At 41.2% G+C, this 22,469-nt stretch overlaps 1 protein-coding gene across 1 annotated transcript; it reads right to left on the bottom strand.

The window, feature by feature from the left end:
- Positions 1 to 1,363: 1,363 nt before the first annotated feature.
- LOC135570614 (zinc finger protein with KRAB and SCAN domains 3-like) lies at positions 1,364 to 19,975 on the bottom strand. The gene is given in 5 exon segments (XM_065016557.1): positions 1,364 to 2,454; positions 5,483 to 5,553; positions 6,992 to 7,261; positions 14,586 to 15,058; positions 19,402 to 19,975. Coding segments are annotated over 5 exon segments (1,254 nt in total). The 5' UTR covers positions 19,757 to 19,975; the 3' UTR covers positions 1,364 to 2,369.
- Between the last annotated feature and the right edge of the window lie 2,494 nt (positions 19,976 to 22,469).

Here is a 22,469-nt window from a genome sequence, read left to right as displayed (position 1 = left end):
TAAAATCTTGAAATCAGCCCTTGCCTTAACAGGAAGCCAGTATAGGGAGGCTAGCACTGGAGTAATATGATCAAATTTTGGGGTTCTAGTCAGGATTCTAGCAAGCCGTATTTAACACTAACTGAAGTTTAATTAGTGCTTTATCCAGGTATCCGGGAACGTAGAGCATTGCAGTAGTCTAATCTAGAAGTAACAAAAGCATGGATTAATTTTTCTGCATAATTTTTGGACAGAAAGTTTGTGATTTTTGCAATGTTACGTAGATGGAAAAAAGTTGTCCTTGAAACAGTCTTGATATGTTCGTCAAAAGAGATATCAGGTTCCAGAGTAACGTCGAGGTCCTTCAGTTTTATTTGAGACGACTGTACAACCATCAAGATTAATTGTCAGATTCAACAGAAGATCTCTTTTTTTCTTGGGACCTAGAACAAGCACCTCTGTTTTGTCCTAGTTTAAAAGTAGAACGTTTTCTACTTCCTTATGTCTGAAACACAGGCTTCTCTTGAGGGCAATTTTGGGGCTTCACCATGTTTCATTGAAATGTACAGCTGTGTGTCATCCGCATAGCAGTGAAAGTTAACATTATGTTTTCGAATTACATCCCCAAGAGGTAAACTATATAGTGAAAACAATAGTGGTCCTAAAAAGGGAACCTTGAGGAACACCGAAATGTACAGTTGATTTGTCAGAGGACAAACCATTCACAGAGACAAACTGATATCTTCCCGACAGATAAGATCTAAACCAGGCCAGAACTTGTCCGTGTAGACCAATTTGGGTTTCCAATCTCTCCAAAAGAATGTGGTGATCAATGGTATCAAAAGCAGCACTAAGGTCTAGGAGCACGAGGACAGATGCAGAGCCTCGGTCTGATGCCATTAAAAGGTCATTTACAACCTTAAGTGCAGTCTCAGTGCTATGATGGGGTCTAAAACCAGACTGAAGCATTTCGTATACATTGTTTGTCTTCAGGAAGGCAGTGAGTTGCTGCACAATAGCTTTTTCTAAATCTTTTGAGAGGAATGGAAGATTCGATATAGGCTGATAGATTTTTATATTTTCTGGGTCAAGGTTTGGCCTTTTCAAGAGGCTTTATACTGCCATTTTTAGTGAGTTTGGTACACATCCGGTAGATAGAGAGCTGTGTAATATGTTCAACATAGGAGGGCCAAGCAAAGGAAGCAGCTCATTCAGTAGTTTAGTTGGAATAGGGTCCAGTATGCAGCTTGAAGGTTATATATATTTTAATTGTAAATATTAAGTATCAAAACCAAATGTACACCCCTTTGTTAATAATATGTATTGACAATAATTTACTTAATGGTCAGGCACAGAATGATACAAAATTAATATACACACAAACTTCTGCCACAGAAATCATATTACTTTTATTTTTTTAAACAAGCACCTTAAAAACTGCACAAGTAGCAATAAATCACTGATATCGATTTGGGGGGAAATCAGGTTGCACATCCTGTTAAAATCCAACACAGCAAAAACCACAAGGAATCTGGGAATAATGTGTAAATCATTGGTTAGAGGACAATTTGTAAAAAAAACAGCTAGCAACAAGTGTTGAAGTGTTGCATTTTGATTCAAGTGGGTCACCAACGTGGTAAGTGTAACAACAATTTTTTGTTAGTCAATTTTTGTTAAATCACATAAATAGTACTTTCAATTCAGAGCCTGGATTTTCCCCCTGAGGCTAATATCCATATCATGCTGAAATCAATAGAACAGGCGACAAACATTTAGGGTTCTACATTGTGACATCATTAAAATACTCCTTCTACAATGTTAAAACATTCTACATTGTGACATCATTTCATTTATATCATGAAACAACTCCTCCATGTATTTTCTGATGTTTGATCAGAGTATCTCTTGTCACATAGATCAAAGTTATGAGATGTCTCACCTGTGTGTGTTCTCTGGTGTACAATAAGATGGTTAGATGTAGTAAAACTCTTTTCACATTCCTCACAGCTAAAAGGATTATTTCCTGTGTGTGTTCTCTGGTGTGATACCAGGTTGCCTGACTGAGTAAAACTCTTCTCACATTGATTACAGCTAGAAGGTTTCTCTACTGTGTGTGTTCTCTGGTATGATTGTAATTGTCCTGAGCGAGAAAAAAAAACTCGTTCCACAGTCAGAGCAGCAAAAAGGTCTCTCCTGTGTGGATTTTCTGGTGAACTTTAATGTCTGCTGAGGCGAATCTCTTCCCGCATTGCGCACAGATATAAGATTCTTCTCCTGTGTGTGTCCTCTGGTGTAATATCAGGCTGAATGACTGAGTAAAACTCTTCCCACATTGAATACAGCTATAAGGTTTCTCTCCTGTGTGCGTTCTCTGGTGTTTAGTCAGACCGCTAGATGTAACATATCTCTTCCCACATTGATCACAGCTATAAGGTTTCTCTCCTGTGTGTGTTCTCTGGTGTGATTTTAAACATCCTGAAGAAACAAAACACTTTCCACAGTCAGAGCAGCAGTGAATTCTCTTCCCTGTGGGTCTCTGCAGGTGTTTCTTGGGGTGTTTTGATCTGGAGAGACTGTTTTCTGCCTTGTTAGCATCATGATTTTGTTGAGGCTCCACGATAGTCCCGTCTCTCTCCTGTGTGAGCAACAAAGTCAGATAGATGGTTAAAGCCCACAACAGCGGAAATCCACTGTAAAAGGTGATGCCAACAGCATAGCCATGATGTTGTACAACAACTGAAAATCTGTAATGAATGTTAAAATTATTTGACAATTGTCTTAAAATGAGCAAGAATAGTCATTTAGTCTTGTTTTCACATTAGTAGTAACATCGATGATTGTAGGCTAGAAATAAGATATTCATGTTGTTGAAACTCTAAACTCTGTCATCTCCCGTCTGGATTACTGCAACTCGCTGTTGGCTGGGCTCCCTGCCTGTGCCATTAAACCCCTACAACTCATCCAGAACGCCGCAGCCCGTCTGGTGTTCAACCTTCCCAAGTTCTCTCACGTCACCCCGCTCTCTCCACTGGCTTCCAGTTGAAGCTCGCATCCGCTACAAGACCATGGTGCTTGCCTACGGAGCTGTGAGGGGAACGGCACCTCAGTACCGCCAGGCTCTGATCAGGCCCTACACCCAAACAAGGGCACTGCGTTCATCCACCTCTGGCCTGCTCGCCTCCCTACCACTGAGGAAGTACAGTTCCCGCTCAGCCCAGTCAAAACTGTTCGCTGCTCTGGCCCCCCAATGGTGGAACAAACTCCCTCACGACGCCAGGACAGCGGAGTCAATCACCACCTTCCGGAGACACCTGAAACCCCACCTCTTTAAGGAATACCTAGGATAGGATAAAGTAATCCCTCTCACCCCCCTAAAAGATTTAGATGCACTACTGTTCCACTGGATGTCATAAGGTGAATGCACCAATTTGTAAGTCGCTCTGGATAAGAGCGTCTGCTAAATGACTTAAATGTAAATGTAATATGTAAACAGTGTGCCAGATGACTTTTGGTCTCCAATATAGGCCATGCAATTTGGTTGTAGAAACTCCTCCATGCCAATGAGGAAACCACTATTTACCAATATCGATTTTAGTTTTTCACAATGTATTCTGAATATTACAGCGCAATGTGTGTCTATATATGGAAAGATACACGTCAAAAATGTTCAACCAATTGATTGGTAGAAACAACAGAAGACTCTTGGTTGGCCAAGATTTATTTTAGTTGGGGACAGCACTAGAACATGATTTTGGGGCTCCCGAGTGGTGCAACGGTCTAAGGCACTGCATTTCAGTGCTTGAGGCGTCCCTACAGACCCTGGGTCGAATCCAGGCTGTATCCCAACCGGCCGTGATTGGGAGTCCGATAGGGAGGCGCACAATTGGCCCGGCGTCGTTCGGTTTTGGCTGGTGTCTGCCATCATTGTAAATAAGAATTTGTTCTGAACTGCCCTGCCTAGTTAAATAAAGGTTACATTTGAAAAAAAATGTAATAAAACTTAAAGGGCATTCAGAAAGTTCAGACCCCTTTCCTTCTTCCACATTTTGTTAAGTTACAGCCTTATTCAAATGTTTAATTACCTCCACAGGAAATCTCCACTGGCAATTCTAGAATATTCTATATAGCCTAGAAACCTGGTTAAACGATCATTATGACATCATGGATGGCCAGTCCTTGTATTCATAGTGTAGTGAATTCAGGGGGTAGCCCTGAGCTGAACTCAAATCTGGGTCCAGCGACTGTCAAGCCAACACCTTATAACTGTTACACCAAGATCTCTAAACTTCTTGACGTGGTCCCTTGGTTTTGGGTTAAGGTTGCTACAATAGCTTTCTCTATGAATTTGAGATTGGTTACATTTCTCCAGCCCCAAGTGTCTGGGCAGCCATTTTGTTTCTGTTTAAATACTAGGTTGTCACTTTAAAAAATCCACACAACAATCAATCAACCAATCTGCAGTTGAAACACTAACAAAGCTGTAATTCCACCACTGTTTTGGTAATAAGATGATGATTGGGCTGGAGAAATGTAACTGGTCTCAAATTCATACAGACAGACCTATGGATGCAAGGACTGACCGTCCATGATATCAACATTATAGTTTTAACCATGTTGAGGTGATACAGTGTTGGTTTACATCGTTTCTAAACAGAGTAAAAAAAGTGTTAATCGGCTGTTAATCAGGGCCTGTTAGAACCATTGGATGCCTTAAGATGCGTTTGGGAAACCGGGCCCAGATATCCAGTTTCCTCCTCCTTTTTCGATGTGACAGTCATCTCCACCTCCTCCACTTTAACTTCAACAACAGCATCCACCTCTTCTTATACAGTAACATCCTCCTTCTCTTTCACTCTCAATGCGTCTTCCTCTTCTTTCCCTGTAAGTCTCACCCTCTACTTGTTTTTGTAATGTAACAGCCTCCTCTTCCTCCTCCTCTTTCACGAGAACTTCTTTCTCCGTCCAGCAGACCTCCTTTTTTTTCAGGAGGAGAGTAACTAAGTGACCGCATGGTCGGGGATGTTAGCTAGCTAGGCTAAAGCTAATTTAAACAGCCCGCTAGCTGACTAATAACTACAACACCGTAAATATGAAATTACATCGGATAACTAACTAGACAGAGGTGGGTTTTAAACACAGTGGCTAATATACACGAAAGCGTCTAAAGAGCTTTATTGGTTCGGCTATTTTGTCTAGCAAGCTACCGAGGTGCCTGACGAACTGTTGTTGCTGTTGAATGAAGCGTTCCGTCCACTAGATAAGTCACACTAGCAGCATCGCCTTAAAGTCAGACCGCCCATCTGTTGACTGGAGTGGGTAACGCAGTTGAGTAAAATGTATATTGTAATGTTCTGACAAAAAGTTAAAGTGTAGGAATCAGAGACGACGCTTGTCCTAAAATATTAAAAAGCCCCCCTAAATAAATCAATATCAGTCAAAATATTTTTTCCGTGATTTTTTTTTTTTTTTCGTGAACTGTTCCATCGCATCTTAAACATCTTACTGGGCCGGCACTAAGGACCGGGGAGGCTGCTGCTGCACTAGTGACTGTTGGACTTTCTTCAGCAAAGATGGCTGACAGAAATAATAGGATGGAAGCAAATGTAAGGGATTATAAGGTCATAACGAATCATGCAAAAAACATGTACAGTTGACAGGAATGTTAGTTAATGTAGAGAAACGATTATGCATTTTTTTTTTTTAAGTTCATTTACGAAAATCGGGATTTAGCCAGCTAGCTGACAAGCTAACATTAGCTAGCTTTATGGGTTTCGTGACATGACTATGAAATTGTCATTCTGGTTGTTTGAGGGACTCCTGAAGCAACAAGAAAACCTGGCTGTCATTTTGTGAAACAGTGGATGTATAGAATCTAGCTAACTGACGAATTTACTGCAAATTGAATGTACAGTGTTGTAAACTTGCCTTGGTGATATTTGCCATGCAGATAGATTAAATAACGTACTAGCTATGTTCTTGCTTATTGTGCAGTGGATGATTATAATACCTGTATGCCTATGGATGTGTAGCTAGCTATCTAGCCGATCTGTGTATGGACCCAAACGTTTGGTATACATATTAGTTAAGAACCTCAGCTATCATAGAAGAACCTAGCTATGAACCTCAGCTATCATAGACAGTTGTATTAACTTCAAAACAGCCTGAATGACATTCATGAAGCCTATGGATTGAGTAGAATATAATATGTTGTACCAAGGATGCAAGTCCTATATACATGTAGTTATTGCCATGCATGAGATCCCCACATTGTAGCCTGTACATTTAATATATTCACTGATCATGTACTCTACCTTGGTAAATAAAGGTGTTGTTCAGGTATGAATGTCTTCGAGATTATTTTTCAGTCATATCCAATACCAGGATTATCGATGTAGCCAGATCAGACCCAGGAGGGGTTCACCGACACAGCTGATATAACCTAGAGGATTTAGGGAGAAGGGGGATGAAGTGAAGGAGAGAGGCCGTTATTGAGAAAATAAGGTAGTTAAAGTGACAGTGTTCAACAGGAATCTGTGTGTGGCCGCACCTGGTGTCCACACCACACTAAGTGGCTGCAGAGTACTTTATGCTGAAAAACAGACAATGAATGGACAAACAATATAGCGTAGTTATAGAAATAATGAAGTGTCTTACTATTCTTCACGGTTGGCCCTCTTGCCTATTCTTTGAAGGTGGAAGAAGCCACAGTTATACACCTGAACTGGCTTACTGCACAACACAATCCATCAATCAGATTGATACATGAGTGTGTAGGTATGGGTTATAGGGTGTCTAATTGTTGTACATGTTTTGTTTTTTTGCCCAGACATCACACCTTTACCTAAACAGCACCCTCACATGAGAAGTAGAAATCAAAGGGAGAGAAACTGTGAATTGAATAACTGCAGTTGACATAGCTAAGTAAATGGAAGAATACTCTTATTGCAATGTGAATGGCTCTTAAACGAGCCTTTGTTTGTGCATAGTGTAGTCTAAGGTGTTGCCAGGGAACAGCACCCTCTTTGAAGAAGTAGGAGGTGAAGATCTCCTGCACATGGAATGCCTCTCTTGCTGCGTTGTTGGACCCCATCCTTGAAACATCCTGCAGAGCAGCAGACTTCTCCTCTGGGACACAACGGTGAGCTGCAGATCCCCTCCTGGTCCTCGTGTCCATCCTCATGAAGTTGCGCAGGACACAGGTAGCCTTCACACACCTGAATTGCTCCAGGAGGCAGTCCCAGATGACCCTGGTCACCCAACCTTGCAGTGCCCTACACATTAACTGTAGGAAATTGTTTTGAAGAAATCTCCAGTTACAAGGTATCTGTAGGAATATGGAAAACATTGTAAATATTAGACTGTTACATCACCAGGTCATTGTGGATTACTAAAGTATAATATCCCTGATAACAAATCATGATACCATTGGATTGATAGATGCATGGACACACATATGTGTATGTGTAGCATGTGACAATAACAGGATCATATCAAGAATAGCATCACAAATGAATACATAAATACCACTTGAAACTTGATGATGAGTTGATCATTTGAATCAGATGTGCAGTGCTGAGGCAAAAACCCTCAATGTGCCTCTGAGTCCCCAGGACTGAGAACCACTGCTCTTCATTGGGACCTCTTCATATGTAGACTGGCTTTCATAGAGCTCTTTATCTGAGGACAGAAAACCTCACAAGAAACACTTCATTATAGTCAAATTACACCACACTGAATATTATGTTACTATTATCTCCGTCCTCACTTCTAGGGACAGGAACAACACAAAAGTACCTGCCCTTTCCAGAATAGCCTCCTATCTCACTGACAGTTGGGTCTGCTATCCTTTCACCCTCCTCCATGGCTGTTAGCTAGCTACCTACAAATGCATTTGGAGTTTTTTTTTACAGTGATAAATACAACAAGATAGCTAATATGAAGTTAGGTAGCAGGTGATATTTAATTAACTTAGCTATCTATCTATACAGTATTTGAAGTTAGTTAGATAGCCAACTAGATAGCTCATTGAGCAGCTCATTTGAGTTAGCCTGCACTGTAGCTAGTTAGCTAATAATACATCGGTTTTTTAAAACATTTTCAAAATCTATTTACTTACTTACTTGAAGAGGTTCTCCCAGAAATGTGGACATCTGGAAACAGGGCAGCAAAGTTCATCACCAGAGGGGTTTAGAGGATATTACTATTGGACTATGTACCCATTTAATAACCAGACCTTCATACAAACTTGCTCTGCTGAATTCTTGACGGAGTCACAACGGGCGGCCTAAGCAGCATCTAGTCCATCTGCTGACTGGACGCAATTGAGGAAAATTTTATTTTCAGAAAACAAGGTAAAGTGTAGGAAGCATGAGTTTTTACTCACCAGTGTAACATAGTGTGGTTAAAGACTTAGTAACTTAGTTGTAGTCACGATTTGGTTACCTACAAGTACAAACAGTTTTGTTTTTGTTTTAAATTTACAAAATTAAAATGAAATTTTAAATGTTTTCTTTACTCAAGTATGACAATTGGGTACTTTTTCCACCACTGTATTTTTATAACGATCCCTTGCGTCATGCAGCAATTCCTCTGAGTAACACCGCTGTCTGAAACACTCATCCAGCCATTCCTCTGGGTAACCCCGCTGTCTGAAACACTCATCCAGACAGTCGGCTTGTTTGTCATAGTCACTCTGTGTACTACAAATCCTGTGTATGCAACTGTATTGGCTGATGGGGAGGATCTCTTTTAGGGGTGTAGGGTGGAAGCTGTCTCGGCGTAGCAGGGAATCGCTGTCAGTCGGCTTCCTGTACAGGTCTGTGCTAAAGCCACACCCCTCCCTCTTAATCAAAAACCAGATAACTTGTTTCATGTTCATCAAAGGTGAGGGTGAATTTCAGATGTTCACTGCTTTGTATTGATGATAATGTAGCCTTTTACAGAGCCTGATGAGGTGCTAGAATGGGTTGTTAGGGCTGACAATCACATTCTTCTCTATCAACCCCACATAGAGATTGGCATAATTAGATGCTATTTTTAAAACTACAATGACCATAATGCACTGTGTGTCTAATTGTCTTGTCTGTTTATTTTACACCTGCTATGTAAGAGACAGAATAATGCACAATGGTCAATGCTATCCGGGATCCTTAGGACATCCCTACCCTAAACCCTAACCCCTACCTAATGATTTTAAATGTCAACTTCAAAGGGCTAAGGACATCCCAAGGATGTATCTCTACCTGAAAATACATGATCTAAGTGATTGATAGTTGGTATTCATCAGTCATAAAGCCTAATTCACTTTAATGAACTACTAAAATAGTGATTTTGTCAGACAGCAGCTCTACCCTTTATTGACTGACTGATCCATTCATCCTTCCATCCCTCCTCAGCCTTCCTCTCCTCTAAAGACAGAGTGAGGGTGGAGCTCAGTCAGAGAGCTGTTGAGGTACTGGTTAGGAAGAACACTTCTACAGCCAGAGAGGTGAGGGTCACACATGGTTTAGATAGTAAATATTTATGTCCCCTTAGTGGTTCATCATGTCAGCAAAGGGGAATATGTTCCATCATCTATGTTAATTTACATTAGTGCAAATTGTCCACTGATATTGGTGTAATTTCTCACCCCTTTTGGCTGTGTAAAAGTTAATTTCCCCTCAGGCACACACATTTGTTCTTTGTTATTACCTGAGCTACTGCCTGTTCACCCCGCTATCATCCAGAAGGTGAGGTCAGTACAGGGGCCTGTTGCACAAAAGTAGAATTAAGACATCCGGGATAAATGACTCAGCTGAGCTCAATGAAGCCAAAACATGTGCGTCCAGGCTTAATTGGTTGCACAAAGACCAAGCCAGGATGAGCAGACACGGATTCATTAAGCCAGGTGAAACCAATCCTGGATAGGTGCGCGCTCACGGCTCACTCAAATAGACCCCGCCACAGATCACAGATGAACTGATTTACCATGGCAACTAGAGCCGCGTACTTTTCCCCGTCGGAAGCACAAATCCTCATGGAGGCATACGAGGAGGTAAAAGATATAATTAAGAAGAAAGGCAACACCGCCACAGTGATAAAGCAAAGAGAAAAAGCGTGGCAAAGTATTGCAGACCGCCTTGCAGTGTGACTCCATTAAATGTGTGTGTGTGTAGATTAAACATGAACGGGCCAAAACGGACATGGCAGCAGGTCAAAATCAAATACAAGAACATTCTGCAGAATGGTATGGTCCCTGACTAATATTTAACAAAGCACAAGCATATATTGTACCCAGAAGGTGCCTGCTCACACATTGTCTGTACTGTTTTAGCAGTGAAAAAGAATACCCACAGACAAGGCACGGGTGGTGGGTCACCAAAGGCTGACCTTACCCCAGCAGAGGACATGGCCTTGGAGCTAAATAAAGGCAGGCCCGTCTTAGAGGGGATCCCTGGGGGGAAAGAGACGAGCATAGGTTCCTCCCAAGATGCCACCCGCTTCATTCAAGGTATGTCCTTCCATCTCTACATGGGATACAACCACATTCATATTGAATCAATTTGGACTGTCTGACTTTGGTTTACCTATTGCCTTGCAGTGCCTGGCAGCACTGCGTTCCTGTTAGAGCCACCAGCACAAGCACCAGACGATGCTGATCCAGTGAGTACTCCATCAAAGGCATACTGTAGGCCTGGCATGTCTTGTCTACTAGCTTCAATATGAATCCGATTAAATGTGATAGGGTGAAGGCCCCAGTGCAGCTGCAACAGCACATGATGGAGACGATGATGAGGAGGAGACCATCTCTCTGGATTCCAGAAGGCATGAGGTATCATGTTAAGACTGTGAAAGTACTATTTACTCTACAATGGTGAGGAGTCCTCATCAAAATCAAAAAATCTAATTTCTTTTACAGGACCCAGATGCTATACAGTGGGAAAACCAGCCTGGCAACATAGTGCGTATTAATAAAAGGACACCACATCCTGCCAAATTCCAGCTGCGCTAATTGTATTGTGTTCACAGAGCTCACAAGCTATCAGAAAGTTGTATGGCAACCACCTCCGGCGCCAAATAGAACTGGCAGACATAGACATTCAGTACAAGAAGAAAAAGATGGAAAATCTTGCACTGGAGTCCGAAATAAAAAAGAGGACAATTAGGAAACTGGACCTTGAAATAAAAAAACTTGAGAGGGAGGTGAGATATGCCTTCAATGTACACTGTATGCTAACTGTAACACAAATGTATTAATCATTATTTTTCTTTCCTCCCCCAGCTCCAAGAAGATGACACAGCTCAAAATAAAAATTAGGTATATTCTCGTAAAGTCAAGTGAGCCATGACATATGAGCTCTTATTGTGAGCACACAGGACGGTGGCATCTTTCTAAGGTTTTTTTTATTTTCCCAGCAATCAGTACAACCAAGTCATCGTTATAAGGCATCGCCCTCTTTTGCCCACCCCCCCAGCACCAGGTGTGGCCACTAGCCTATATGAAGGCCCAAAATTGTGTGTTCCTTTCTGCTCTGACAATGGCATGCCCATTCGTGCGAGATGTGGTGGATGAAGAAGCACTTGTGCTGAGGAGAGCCTTCAGGCGAGAAAGGGTCTTCATGGACCGGTTGGACCCACTGGCCTTCCCTGATGACCATCTATATGAAAGATACAGGTTTTCTGCAGATGGCATCAGGTATCTATGCAGACTACTGGGTCCCAGGATTAAGCACCGCACTGCACGGAGCCATGCACTGAGTGTGGAGCAAATGGTTTGTGTGGCCTTGCGCTTTTTGCTAGTGGAGCCTTCCTGTACTCAGTGGGGGATGCAGAACAGCTGAACAAGGCCACAATTTGCCGCACAATAAGGAGTGTGTGTCTGGCTATCAAAGCATTAGCAGATGTCTTCATCTCCTTCCCTGGCCACAGAAGACTCTGTGACATCAAAGAGGAGTTCTATAGGATTGCAGGTAAGAGGATCTACAAATTACAGGACAACTGTTAACACATAGTAGGATACTCATTACTTTGTGTGACAGGTTTCCCCAATGTCATTGGTGCAGTGGACTGCACACACATAAGGATAAAAGCCCCTCAGGTGCCCATGAGGCCGATTTTGTGAATAGGAAATCCTTTCACAGCATTAATGTTCAGGTGAACATAACTTTTTGATATTGTCCATTGACGAACACTCTGCATTGCCAGTGATGTGCATTGATTGGTGTAATATTCCTCATCTTATGATTTCAGATGGTCTGCAATGCTGACTGTGTGATCAGCAATGTTGTGGCAAAATGGCCTGGCTCAGTCCATGACTCCAGAATCTTTCGGGCCTCTGAAATCTATCAGTGCCTATTACAAGGTAAGCCACACAACCCCTATTTATAACCATCATGGCTGTGTCAAGAATATCACTGTGTTTATGAGGTAGTAATGATGAGATTTTGTGTTGACAGGTGAATTCTCTGGTGTGTTGCTGGGAGACAGGGGTATGGCTGCCAGCCTTTTCTCCTGACACCTTTCACAGACCCCCAGGAAGCACAGCAGGCCTACAACCATGCCCATGCCAGGACCAGGGCCAGAGTTGAAATGACCTTTGGCCTCCTGAAGGCACGCTTTCACTGCCTTCACAAATTAAGGGTCAGCCCTGTTAGGGCATGTGATATTACTGTGGCTTGTGCTGTCCTCCACAATGTGGCCTGCCTGAGGAAGGAGAGGGCCCCCAGAGTGCCACCAGCCATGGACTGGGACAATCCGGCAATCTTCCCTGATGACGACAGTGGTCGGCTGCTGAGGGACCAATATGTGTTGAATTATTTTAGTTAGTATGTGTGCTTTCAATTTTGGGTAAATATGTCCTGCGGTGGCAGAGGAATTTGGTTTTTTTTTGGTTCGTTTTTTGACGAATTTGGCCTCTTATGATGATTGTGCGGTATACTGTGTGTAATACAAGGCTGCAGGGAGGCTACTGCATCCATTCATTTGTCTGTTCAGTTGATGTGTATGGATTTGTCCTGCATTTATTTTAGTGTGCAGACATGCAGGGTGTGTTATATACAGACCTTTGAATGTGTCATTTTGTATAATATGCTTGGATTCTGTGCTTTCCATCTTGTAGAGTCACTGTGACTTCAGTTTCGAAAGGAGCTGATGGTTTACCTGCTTTGTTTTGTCCTTATTCAATAAAGGAACATAATGTTACACATTGTGTTTTTATATTCATATGGAATGTGTATTTGTTTATATGACAGAGTACTAGGGCCACACTGAAGAAAAAGGATAAAGTCATAAATTTATGAGGCTGGTTCTTTCTGCAGAAAAGCTACATATTGTTTTTACAGTTTTGATACTTATGACAATGTGATACTTAATATTCTGGCACATCAGCATGTCTTTGTTTATGAAACCATACTGAAGTACAATTTCACGAAATGCCCCACATCTGTCATTTTAACAACTGTCCTCCTTTAAAACAACTGGTTACAATATTATGACTTGTGTTTTTTTCCCCTCTGTGGCCCTAATATTCTATCATTTTATATATAGCCTTATAGTCTATGGGAAACTGTAAATTATCTAATGATAGCAACATCATCTAAAAATCATTTTTTATCCAAAATCATTGAAATTAATGATCACAAACGTTTAAATAATAACAGTGGGTCTAGTTATATGTGATAACAATGTATAGTGAGCAGTGAAATAACTATTGGTTTCCATTTGTGGTGACTGCTGACTGACATTAGGGATGAGATTAAATAGATCCTGGAATTTAGCCTGGTCTGGAGCAGGCTAGCTCCACAGAATAAATCTCCATGGTAATTTATACCATAACATATCCTCCTGCCCCCTATCCATCTTTAGTGCAACCGGATTACGGATCAATTGAGCCAGGATCACCAAGATATCCTGGCTTAATCCCTTATCCTAGTTTTGTGCAACAGGCCCCAGGTCTACTAAAGATGGGCCCGAGAGACAGAAGCTGTTTTTCAATCTCAAGGCCATCAGAATGTTAAATAGCCATCACTAACACAGAGAGGCTGCTGCCTACATACACAGACTTGAAATCATTGGCCACTTTAAGGAATGGAACACTAGTCACTTTAATAAGGTTTACACATCTGGCATTACTCATCTCATATGTATATACTGTATTCTATCATATTCTACTGTATCTTAGTCTATGCATTACTCATCTCATATGTACATACTGTATTCTATCCTATTCTACTGTATCTTAGTCTATGCCGCTCTGACATCACTCGTCCAAATATTTATATATTCTTAATTCCATTCCTTTAGATTGTGTGTATTGTTAGATATTACTTGTTAGATATTACTGGACTGTTGGAGCTAGAAACACAAGCATTTTGCTACACCCGCAATAACATCTGCTAAACAAGTGTATGTGACAAATAAAATGTGATTTGATGTATATAGGTCTGGTGTTGGTCATTCTACACTCTGTGTTTTACTACCCAGGTCTGGTGTTGGAGATCATTCCACACTCTGTGTTCTACTACCCAGGTCTGGTGTTGGAGATCATTCCACTCTGGATCTCCTGCATGTATTTTCTGATGTTTAATCAGACCACTTGAATGAGTGTATCTCTTGTCACATTGCTCTCAGCTATATGACTGCTCTCTTGTGTGTAGTTTCTGGTGTAATTTCAGGGAGCTTGACCGAGTAAAACTCTTCCCACATTGATCACAGCTATAAGGCTTCTCTCCTGTGTGTGTTCTTTGGTGTCTATCCAGGCTGTTTGACTGAGAAAAACTCCTCCCACATTGCTTACAGCTATATGGTTGCTCTCCTGTGTGTGTTCTCTGGTGTGATACCAGGTTGTTCGACTTAGTAAAACTCTTGCCACACTGATCACAACTATAAGGTTTCTCTCCTGTGTGTACTCGCTGGTGTATTTTAAGTTTTGATGAAGATTTGCAATGTTTCCCACAGTCAGAGCAGTAGATATATTTCTTCCCTGTGGGTTTCTGCTGGTGTTTCTTGAGGAGTTCTGATCCGGAGAGAGTCTTCTCTGCCTCGTCAGCTTCATGATGTTGTCGAGGCTCCCCAGAGGATCCACGATAGTCATGTCTCTCTCCTGTGTGAATGACAAAGTCAGACAGATGATTAAAGGCCCACAACAGCAGAAATCCACTGTTTATTTAAGGTAAAAGGTAGCGTACCCATGAAGTTGTACAACAATTGAAATCTGTTAAATTATTTGACAGTTGACAGAGGACCAGGGCACAAATAATAATATAAATCAATAATTTTGCCATCTTACAAATAAAACCTTTGTTCATTGAAAATTGTGAATAACTCACCACAGGTTAATGAGAAGGGTGTGCTTGAAAGGATGCACATAACTCTGCAATGTTGGGTTGTATTGGAGAGTCTCTGTCTTAAATCATTTTCCACACACAGTCTGTGCCTGTATTTAGTTTCATGCTAGTGAGGGGCGAGAATCCACTCTCACATAGGTTGCCAAAGCAGGATACTCTGAGCGCAGCCCAATCCTTCTGATTAAATAACATTTTCACAGAACCGCTTGTTGCAATTTCGATGAGGTTCTCTTGTTAAGATATCGGTAAGTGGACTGGAGGCAGGGCATGAAAGGGATAACAGTTGTTTGTGTCATCGGTTTCGGGAAAGTACCTGCGTAATTGCGCACCCAACTCAGGTGCTTCGCTATATCACATTTGACATTGTCCGTAAGCTTGAGTTCATTTGCACACAAAAAATCATATAATGATGGAAAGACCTGTGTGTTGTCCTTGGTAATGCAGACAGAGAACAGCTCCTACTTCTTAAATCATAGCCTCAATTTTGTCCCGCACATTGAACATAGTTGCGGAGAGTCCCTGTAATACTAGATTCAGATCATTCAGGCGAGAAAAAACACCACCCAGATAGGCCAGTCATGTGAGAAACTCGTCATCATGCAAGCGGTCAGACAAGTGAAAATTATGGTCAGTAAAGACAACGTTAAGCTCGTCTCTCAGTTTAAAAATACTTTGCCCCTTGATAACCAGCGCACTTCTGTATGTTGTAAAAGCGTTACATGGTTGCTTCCCATATCATTGCATACTACAGAAAATACATGAGAGTTCAGGGGCCTTGCTTTAACATAGTTAACCATTTTCACTGTAGTGTCCAAAACATTTTCCAAGCTGTCAGTCATTCCCTTGGCAGCAAGAGGCTGTTGGTAGATGCTGCAGTGTACCCAAGTGGCATCGGGAGCAACTGCTTGCACGTGCGGTACCACTCTACTATGTCTCCCTACGCCAACAGTACAGATACCAACATGAGCAACAACTACATTTGGCTACATATATTTGTGGAATTCCCGCGAGAGAGTAACGGTTAATGTGATTGGAAGTTAATTATTTGACTAAGCTACCTGTATTTGACATTGTGTTGCTATTTCGCTGAACACTAGATGGTTTAACTGTATTTTTGGCAATGAAACGAGGCTACTCGCGTGAGAAAAAAACCCCAAATGTATAGCCCCGTTGGAAAATATAAATTGACTGTTTGAAAATGTGAAGAAAATGTATTATTTGCACATTTAAAAAAATGTGAATCACATTATTACTTGGAGTACCCCTGACGGCATACTCCAGTTTGGGATTACCTGCCATAGACCTACTGTAGGACCCATAACTTCACCTAACAACAACATAGACCTACTATAGGACCCATAACTTCACCAAACAACAACATAGACCTACTGTAAGACCCATAACTTCACCTAACAACAACATAGATCTACTGTAGGACCATAACTTCAGCTAACAATAACATAGACCTACTGTAAGACCCATAACTTCACCTAGCAATAATACAGACCTACTGTAGGACCCATAACTTTACCTAGCAATAATACAGACCTACTGTAGGACCCATAACTTCACCTAACAACAACACAGACCTACTGTTGGACCCATAACTTCACCTAACAACAACATAGACCTACTGTAGTACCCATAACGTCACCCTAACAATAACATAGACCTCTGACTATAAATCATTTATTATTTCAGGTGAAACATGGAAACTAAAATGTCTTTGTCATGATATTTCATAACCTGGTCACCAGATAATTTTGTTAATAATCCCACTAGGCTACTCTGTAATGTGTTGTCATTCTAAATGTCCTGAATAAAGGAAAATAGTTCTGTGTGTTGTACAATAGCCTATCCATCAAGGAACAGTTCTCTACACATTATGAGGAAAGTATCTCTGAGACCCGACAGTAAATCAAGCAGACAATAACACATTATAAACATCAATTTGTTAGGGATGTTGGATCCAACATGGAGCACGGCATAACTGTCTTTACCAGAGTAATGAATGAAGAAGCACTTTGGTTGTTGTTGCATGTCGTGACGTTTGTCATTTCACTGTCAGTCAGAAAATGATTTCCTGATTCACTTGATGATAGCTAAACATGTGACTGTAACAAAATAGCTACAGTATTAAGAATGTCTAATTATTATAGAACCACGTTAATGACAGTATCCATTTGGGTGTTGTCAATAAAGTTAAGGTGACTCTCGGTTAGAACCATTGAGTAGTGCGAAATCTGAAATTATTCAGGAGTTCTGTGCCCATGAACTGTTTTCCCAGTGTAATTTAAGGAGACACTAAATGTTACGTAGGTAGAGTACATTTCAGCAGTGGTGGGCCGTCAGGGCCAGCAAGGCCTTCTCTGCTGGCCTAAACATCATCAGAATATTTAAAAAAAATTAAAATATATTTTCCCACAAATATGTATTAAATTATTCCCCAGAGTAAGAGTTATACTCTTCATTTCATAGCTTTCCTCTTGGTTGCACTGCTTCCAGCCCCAGGTTGAGATTTGGAGGGCTGGTCTTTATGTTAAATCTTTTATCCAATCATATTCAGCCATCATGTGTTGCCAGGGTTCTAAAATCTGCCCTCAGGCCTTCAGAATCAACAGTGCGGGCGCTTGTAGCTTAAAGTGAATGGAAATGAAAATTTAGTGTCAACCAATCAGCTTTAGAGTTGGCTATTGTACGCCTGCTGGCTGGCTCCAGTGTTACACAGGAGCCAGCTAGCAGGCGTAGTGCGTGCACGTCTTTTGATTGGATTACCAATATTGAGAGGCAGGTCCTATATGGGCAGGTATATGCAAACCTCAGAACTAGGAAACTGAATTTGATAAACTAATTAATTTGCGTACTACTAAGCTGTTTTTTTTAACCCACAGTGGCGGAAGGAGGAGAAGATATCGATTTGGTCGAGGATATAATTATAACGCCATTCTCAAGACAAACTTTTCAAGAAAAGTTAGACATTGTCAGGAGAGGTCGCCCGACGCCGACGCTACAAAGCCTGTCACAGGCGGGAAAGGGGTTCGTTCGCCACTTTCAAAGTTCCAACTACGAGCGCTATCAATGGCTCACAGGCTCCGAGAAGCACTGCAAACTGTACTGCTGGGAATGCCTATTATTTGCAAGTGATAGATTTGGTGTTTGGAGCCACACTGGCTTTGCAAACTTGAGTTGTCTAACCAAGGCAGTAATGAGACACGGCTGGGCACTTACAAGCAATAGTGCTTTTGAAAACTTTTGGGGACACCCGAGTGGATCTACAGCTCAACGAACAAGCGCGCAGGGCAATGGGAGCTGCACAATGAAAAGGTATTGTACTCTTCCCCTGCAATTCTATGAATAAAAATGTCAATTTCAAGGTGACGCAACGCCTGGTTTTATACTGTGTTTCTGTCTAAATGTATAGTGTCTAGAACCATGGCATCATAATGATGGTAATAAGAGGTGGATTAATTCGGGTGGGACTGTGTAGGACCTCACTGAAGGCCCAGGCACAGGGCACGCCACTGCATTTCAGAGATCTGAATACAAAAAACTTTAGGAAAACAAAAACAACCTAAACTACAAGGCCAAATCTACACTGGAGGAGCTTACCAAGATGACATTGAATGTTCCTGAGTGGCGAAGTTACAGTTTGGACTTAACTTGTCTTGAAAGTCTATAGCAAGACTAGAAAATGGCTTTCTAGCAATGATCAACAACCAACTTGACAGAAAGGGAAGGATTAAAAAAAAAAGAATAATGAATATTCACATGAAGATCAGTCACCTATAGGATGACATCACGACTTCCCATCAAGCAAACTCCTTTAAGGCCTTACTATGACATCCCTCACTCCTTCTAGTTTCCAGTTGTCTAAAAAAAACACTATTTTGCTCAAAACATTTATTTGTTTCCCATTAGTGTGTTTATACTTTACTGTATTTATATATCACTTTTCAACAGGAAAAGTTAAAATCACTGGCGGACATCATGAACAATTCAGACAGTACAAAAACATATTCAAGTGTAGAATGCTCTTTTAAAAATCACACATTGGTTCAACAACAGCAGAGTGTGTATCCCTGTTTAAGATAGTACTCACTGTATTTACTGGTGTTAATCAGTTCTCCAGTCTTCTCTTCTTCGTCCTCCTCCAATGTGACAGTAATCTCCCCCTCTTCATCCTCCACTCCCAAAACGGCATCTTCCTCCTCCTCTTTCACTCTGAAGGCGTCCTTCTCTTCCTCCTCTTCTTTTACTGTAACATCCTCCTCTTTCTCTTCCTCCTCTTCTTTCACTGTAACGGCTTTCTCTTCTTCTTTCACTGTAACAGCCTCACCCTCTACTTGTTTTTGTATTGTAACATCATTCTCTTCCTCCTCCTCCTTGACGAGAGCTTCCTTCTCCGTCCAGCAGACCTCTTCTTTAACAGGAGGAGAGTAGCTTAGTGAGCTCATGGTCGGGGATAATAGCTTGTTAGCATTAGCGACTAGACTAGTGCTAACTTAACCAGCCAGCTAGCTGACTTATAACGTAAATTAAATGATGTAGCTAGTTGTTTACACATACGTATGTTTAAAGCATAGTTGCAAATAAACCACGGAATTGTCTAAAGAACTTGAATGTTCCGACTTCGTTGTCCAGCGAGCTACTGAGGTGGCTGCAGTTGTTGAAGAAGCTTTCCACAAGATTATACGTCACAGTAGAAACATCGCCTGAAAAACACATATCGCCATCTGCTGTCTGGAGGAAACGCAGTTGAGGGTGAAAAACTTTTTTTTCCTTCAATAAATTATAATATTATGAAGCAGTTTAGGGAAACCTTTTTTTCCTCTCCATTAAATATGAATATTATATCAACACGTACAAAGAGCAACAAGTGTTGTTTGATTAGTTCAGAGTTTTTATGAGAATTTAAAACAAACTCTACATCTACTCCACATCTGTATTTCTGATTCAGTCAAATAACTAGATATCAAAATAAGCACCTAGTTATTGATACCCTTGATAAAGATGAGCAAAAATACCTGTATAAAATAAATAAACTTTACCCACTACCAGGATAGTTTAGCCCAAAACCTGGTTACCTATCTGCTAGGAGGCTGAAACTTGGCCATACGTGGATCTTCCAGCAAGACACATCAACATCCAGGAAGGAATGGTTATTTGGGCACAAACTCAACATTTTCAATGGCCATCTCAGTTGTCAGACTTGAACTCCATTGAAAACCTGTGGTTTGAATTGAACAGGGCAGTACATAAGCGCAGACTAAATAAATCAAGGACCTGGAGAGATTCTGTATGGAGGAATGGTCTAAGATCCCACCCAATGTGTTCTCTCATCTCATAAAACATTTCAGTGTCATTATCCTCCTGAGGGGAGGGCGCTGGAGAATTGAAAACATGGGTGGCAATAATTCAGACCCCTACCTTTTGAGAATTACATGTTAAACTATATATTTTTCTCTGAGCAATTGTATTCGTATAAAATTACATAATTTCCCTTTATTTTTTTTTACATACAATATAGCTCAGTCTTTGAATTCTTTATTTTATAGAGTCGTTTATCTCATCTTTATCAAGGGTGTCAACAATTTGTTCCCCCACAGACCTCCATATTGCTGCTACATGGCGTAACAATACATAATGTAGATGTACAGTGCCTTGCGAAATAATTCGGCCCCCTTGAACTTTGCGACCTTTTGCCACATTTCAGGCTTCAAACATAAAGGTATAAAACTGTATTTTTGTGTGAAGAATCAACAACAAGTGGGACACAATCATGAAGTGGAACGACATTTATTGGATATTTCAAACTTTTTTAACAAATCAAAAACTGAAAAATTGGGCGTGCAAAATTATTCAGCCCCTTTACTTTCAGTGCAGCAAACTCTCCAGAAGTTCAGTGAGGATCTCTGAATGATCCAATGTTGACCTAAATGACTAATGATGATAAATACAATCCACCTGTGTGTAATCAAGTCTCCGTATAAATGCACCTGCACTGTGATAGTCTCAGAGGTCCGTTAAAAGCGCAGAGAGCATCATGAAGAACAAGGAACACACCAGGCAGGTCCGAGATACTGTTGTGAAGAAGTTTAAAGCCGGATTTGGATACAAAAAGATTTCCCAAGCTTTAAACATCCCAAGGAGCACTGTGCAAGCGATAATATTGAAATGGAAGGAGTATCAGACCACTGCAAATCTACCAAGACCTGGCCGTCCCTCTAAACGTTCAGCTCATACAAGGAGAAGACTGATCAGAGATGCAGCCAAGAGGCCCATGATCACTCTGGATGAACTGCAGAGATCTACAGCTGAGGTGGGAGACTCTGTCCATAGGACAACAATCAGTCGTATATTGCACAAATCTGGCCTTTATGGAAGAGTGGCAAGAAGAAAGCCATTTCTTAAAGATATCCATAAAAAGTGTTGTTTAAAGTTTGCCACAAGCCACCTGGGAGACACACCAAACATGTGGAAGAAGGTGCTCTGGTCCGATGAAACCAAAATTGAACTTTTTGGCAACAATGCAAAACGTTATGTTTGGCGTAAAAGCAACACAGCCCATCACCCTGAACACACCATCCCCACTGTCAAACATGGTGGTGGCAGCATCATGGTTTGGGCCTGCTTTTCTTCAGCAGGGACAGGGAAGATGGTTAAAATTGATGGGAAGATGGATGGAGCCAAATACAGGACCATTCTGGAAGAAAACCTGATGGAGTCTGCAAAAGACCTGAGACTGGGACGAAGATTTGTCTTCCAACAAGACAATGATCCAAAACATAAAGCAAAATCTACAATGGAATGGTTAAAAAATAAACATATCCAGGTGTTAGAATGGCCAAGTCAAAGTCCAGACCTGAATCCAATCGAGAATCTGTGGAAAGAACTGAAAACTGCTGTTCACAAATGTTCTCCATCCAACCTCACTGAGCTCGAGCTGTTTTGCAAGGAGGAATGGGAAAAATTTCAGTCTCTCGATGTGCAAAACTGATAGAGACATACCCCAAGCGACTTACAGCTGTAATCACAGCAAAAGGTGGCGCTACAAAGTATTAAGGGGGCTGAATAATTTTGCACGCCCAATTTTTCCGTTTTTGATTTGTTAAAAAAGTTTGAAATATCCAATAAATGTCGTTCCACTTCATGATTGTGTCCCACTTG

This window comes from Oncorhynchus nerka, unplaced genomic scaffold (assembly GCF_034236695.1).
Source record: "Oncorhynchus nerka isolate Pitt River unplaced genomic scaffold, Oner_Uvic_2.0 unplaced_scaffold_29___fragment_4___debris, whole genome shotgun sequence".
Lineage (NCBI taxonomy): Eukaryota > Metazoa > Chordata > Actinopteri > Salmoniformes > Salmonidae > Oncorhynchus > Oncorhynchus nerka.
The sequence above is the reverse complement of the archived record's forward strand: the minus strand, read 5'-3'. Positions and strand labels throughout refer to the sequence as shown.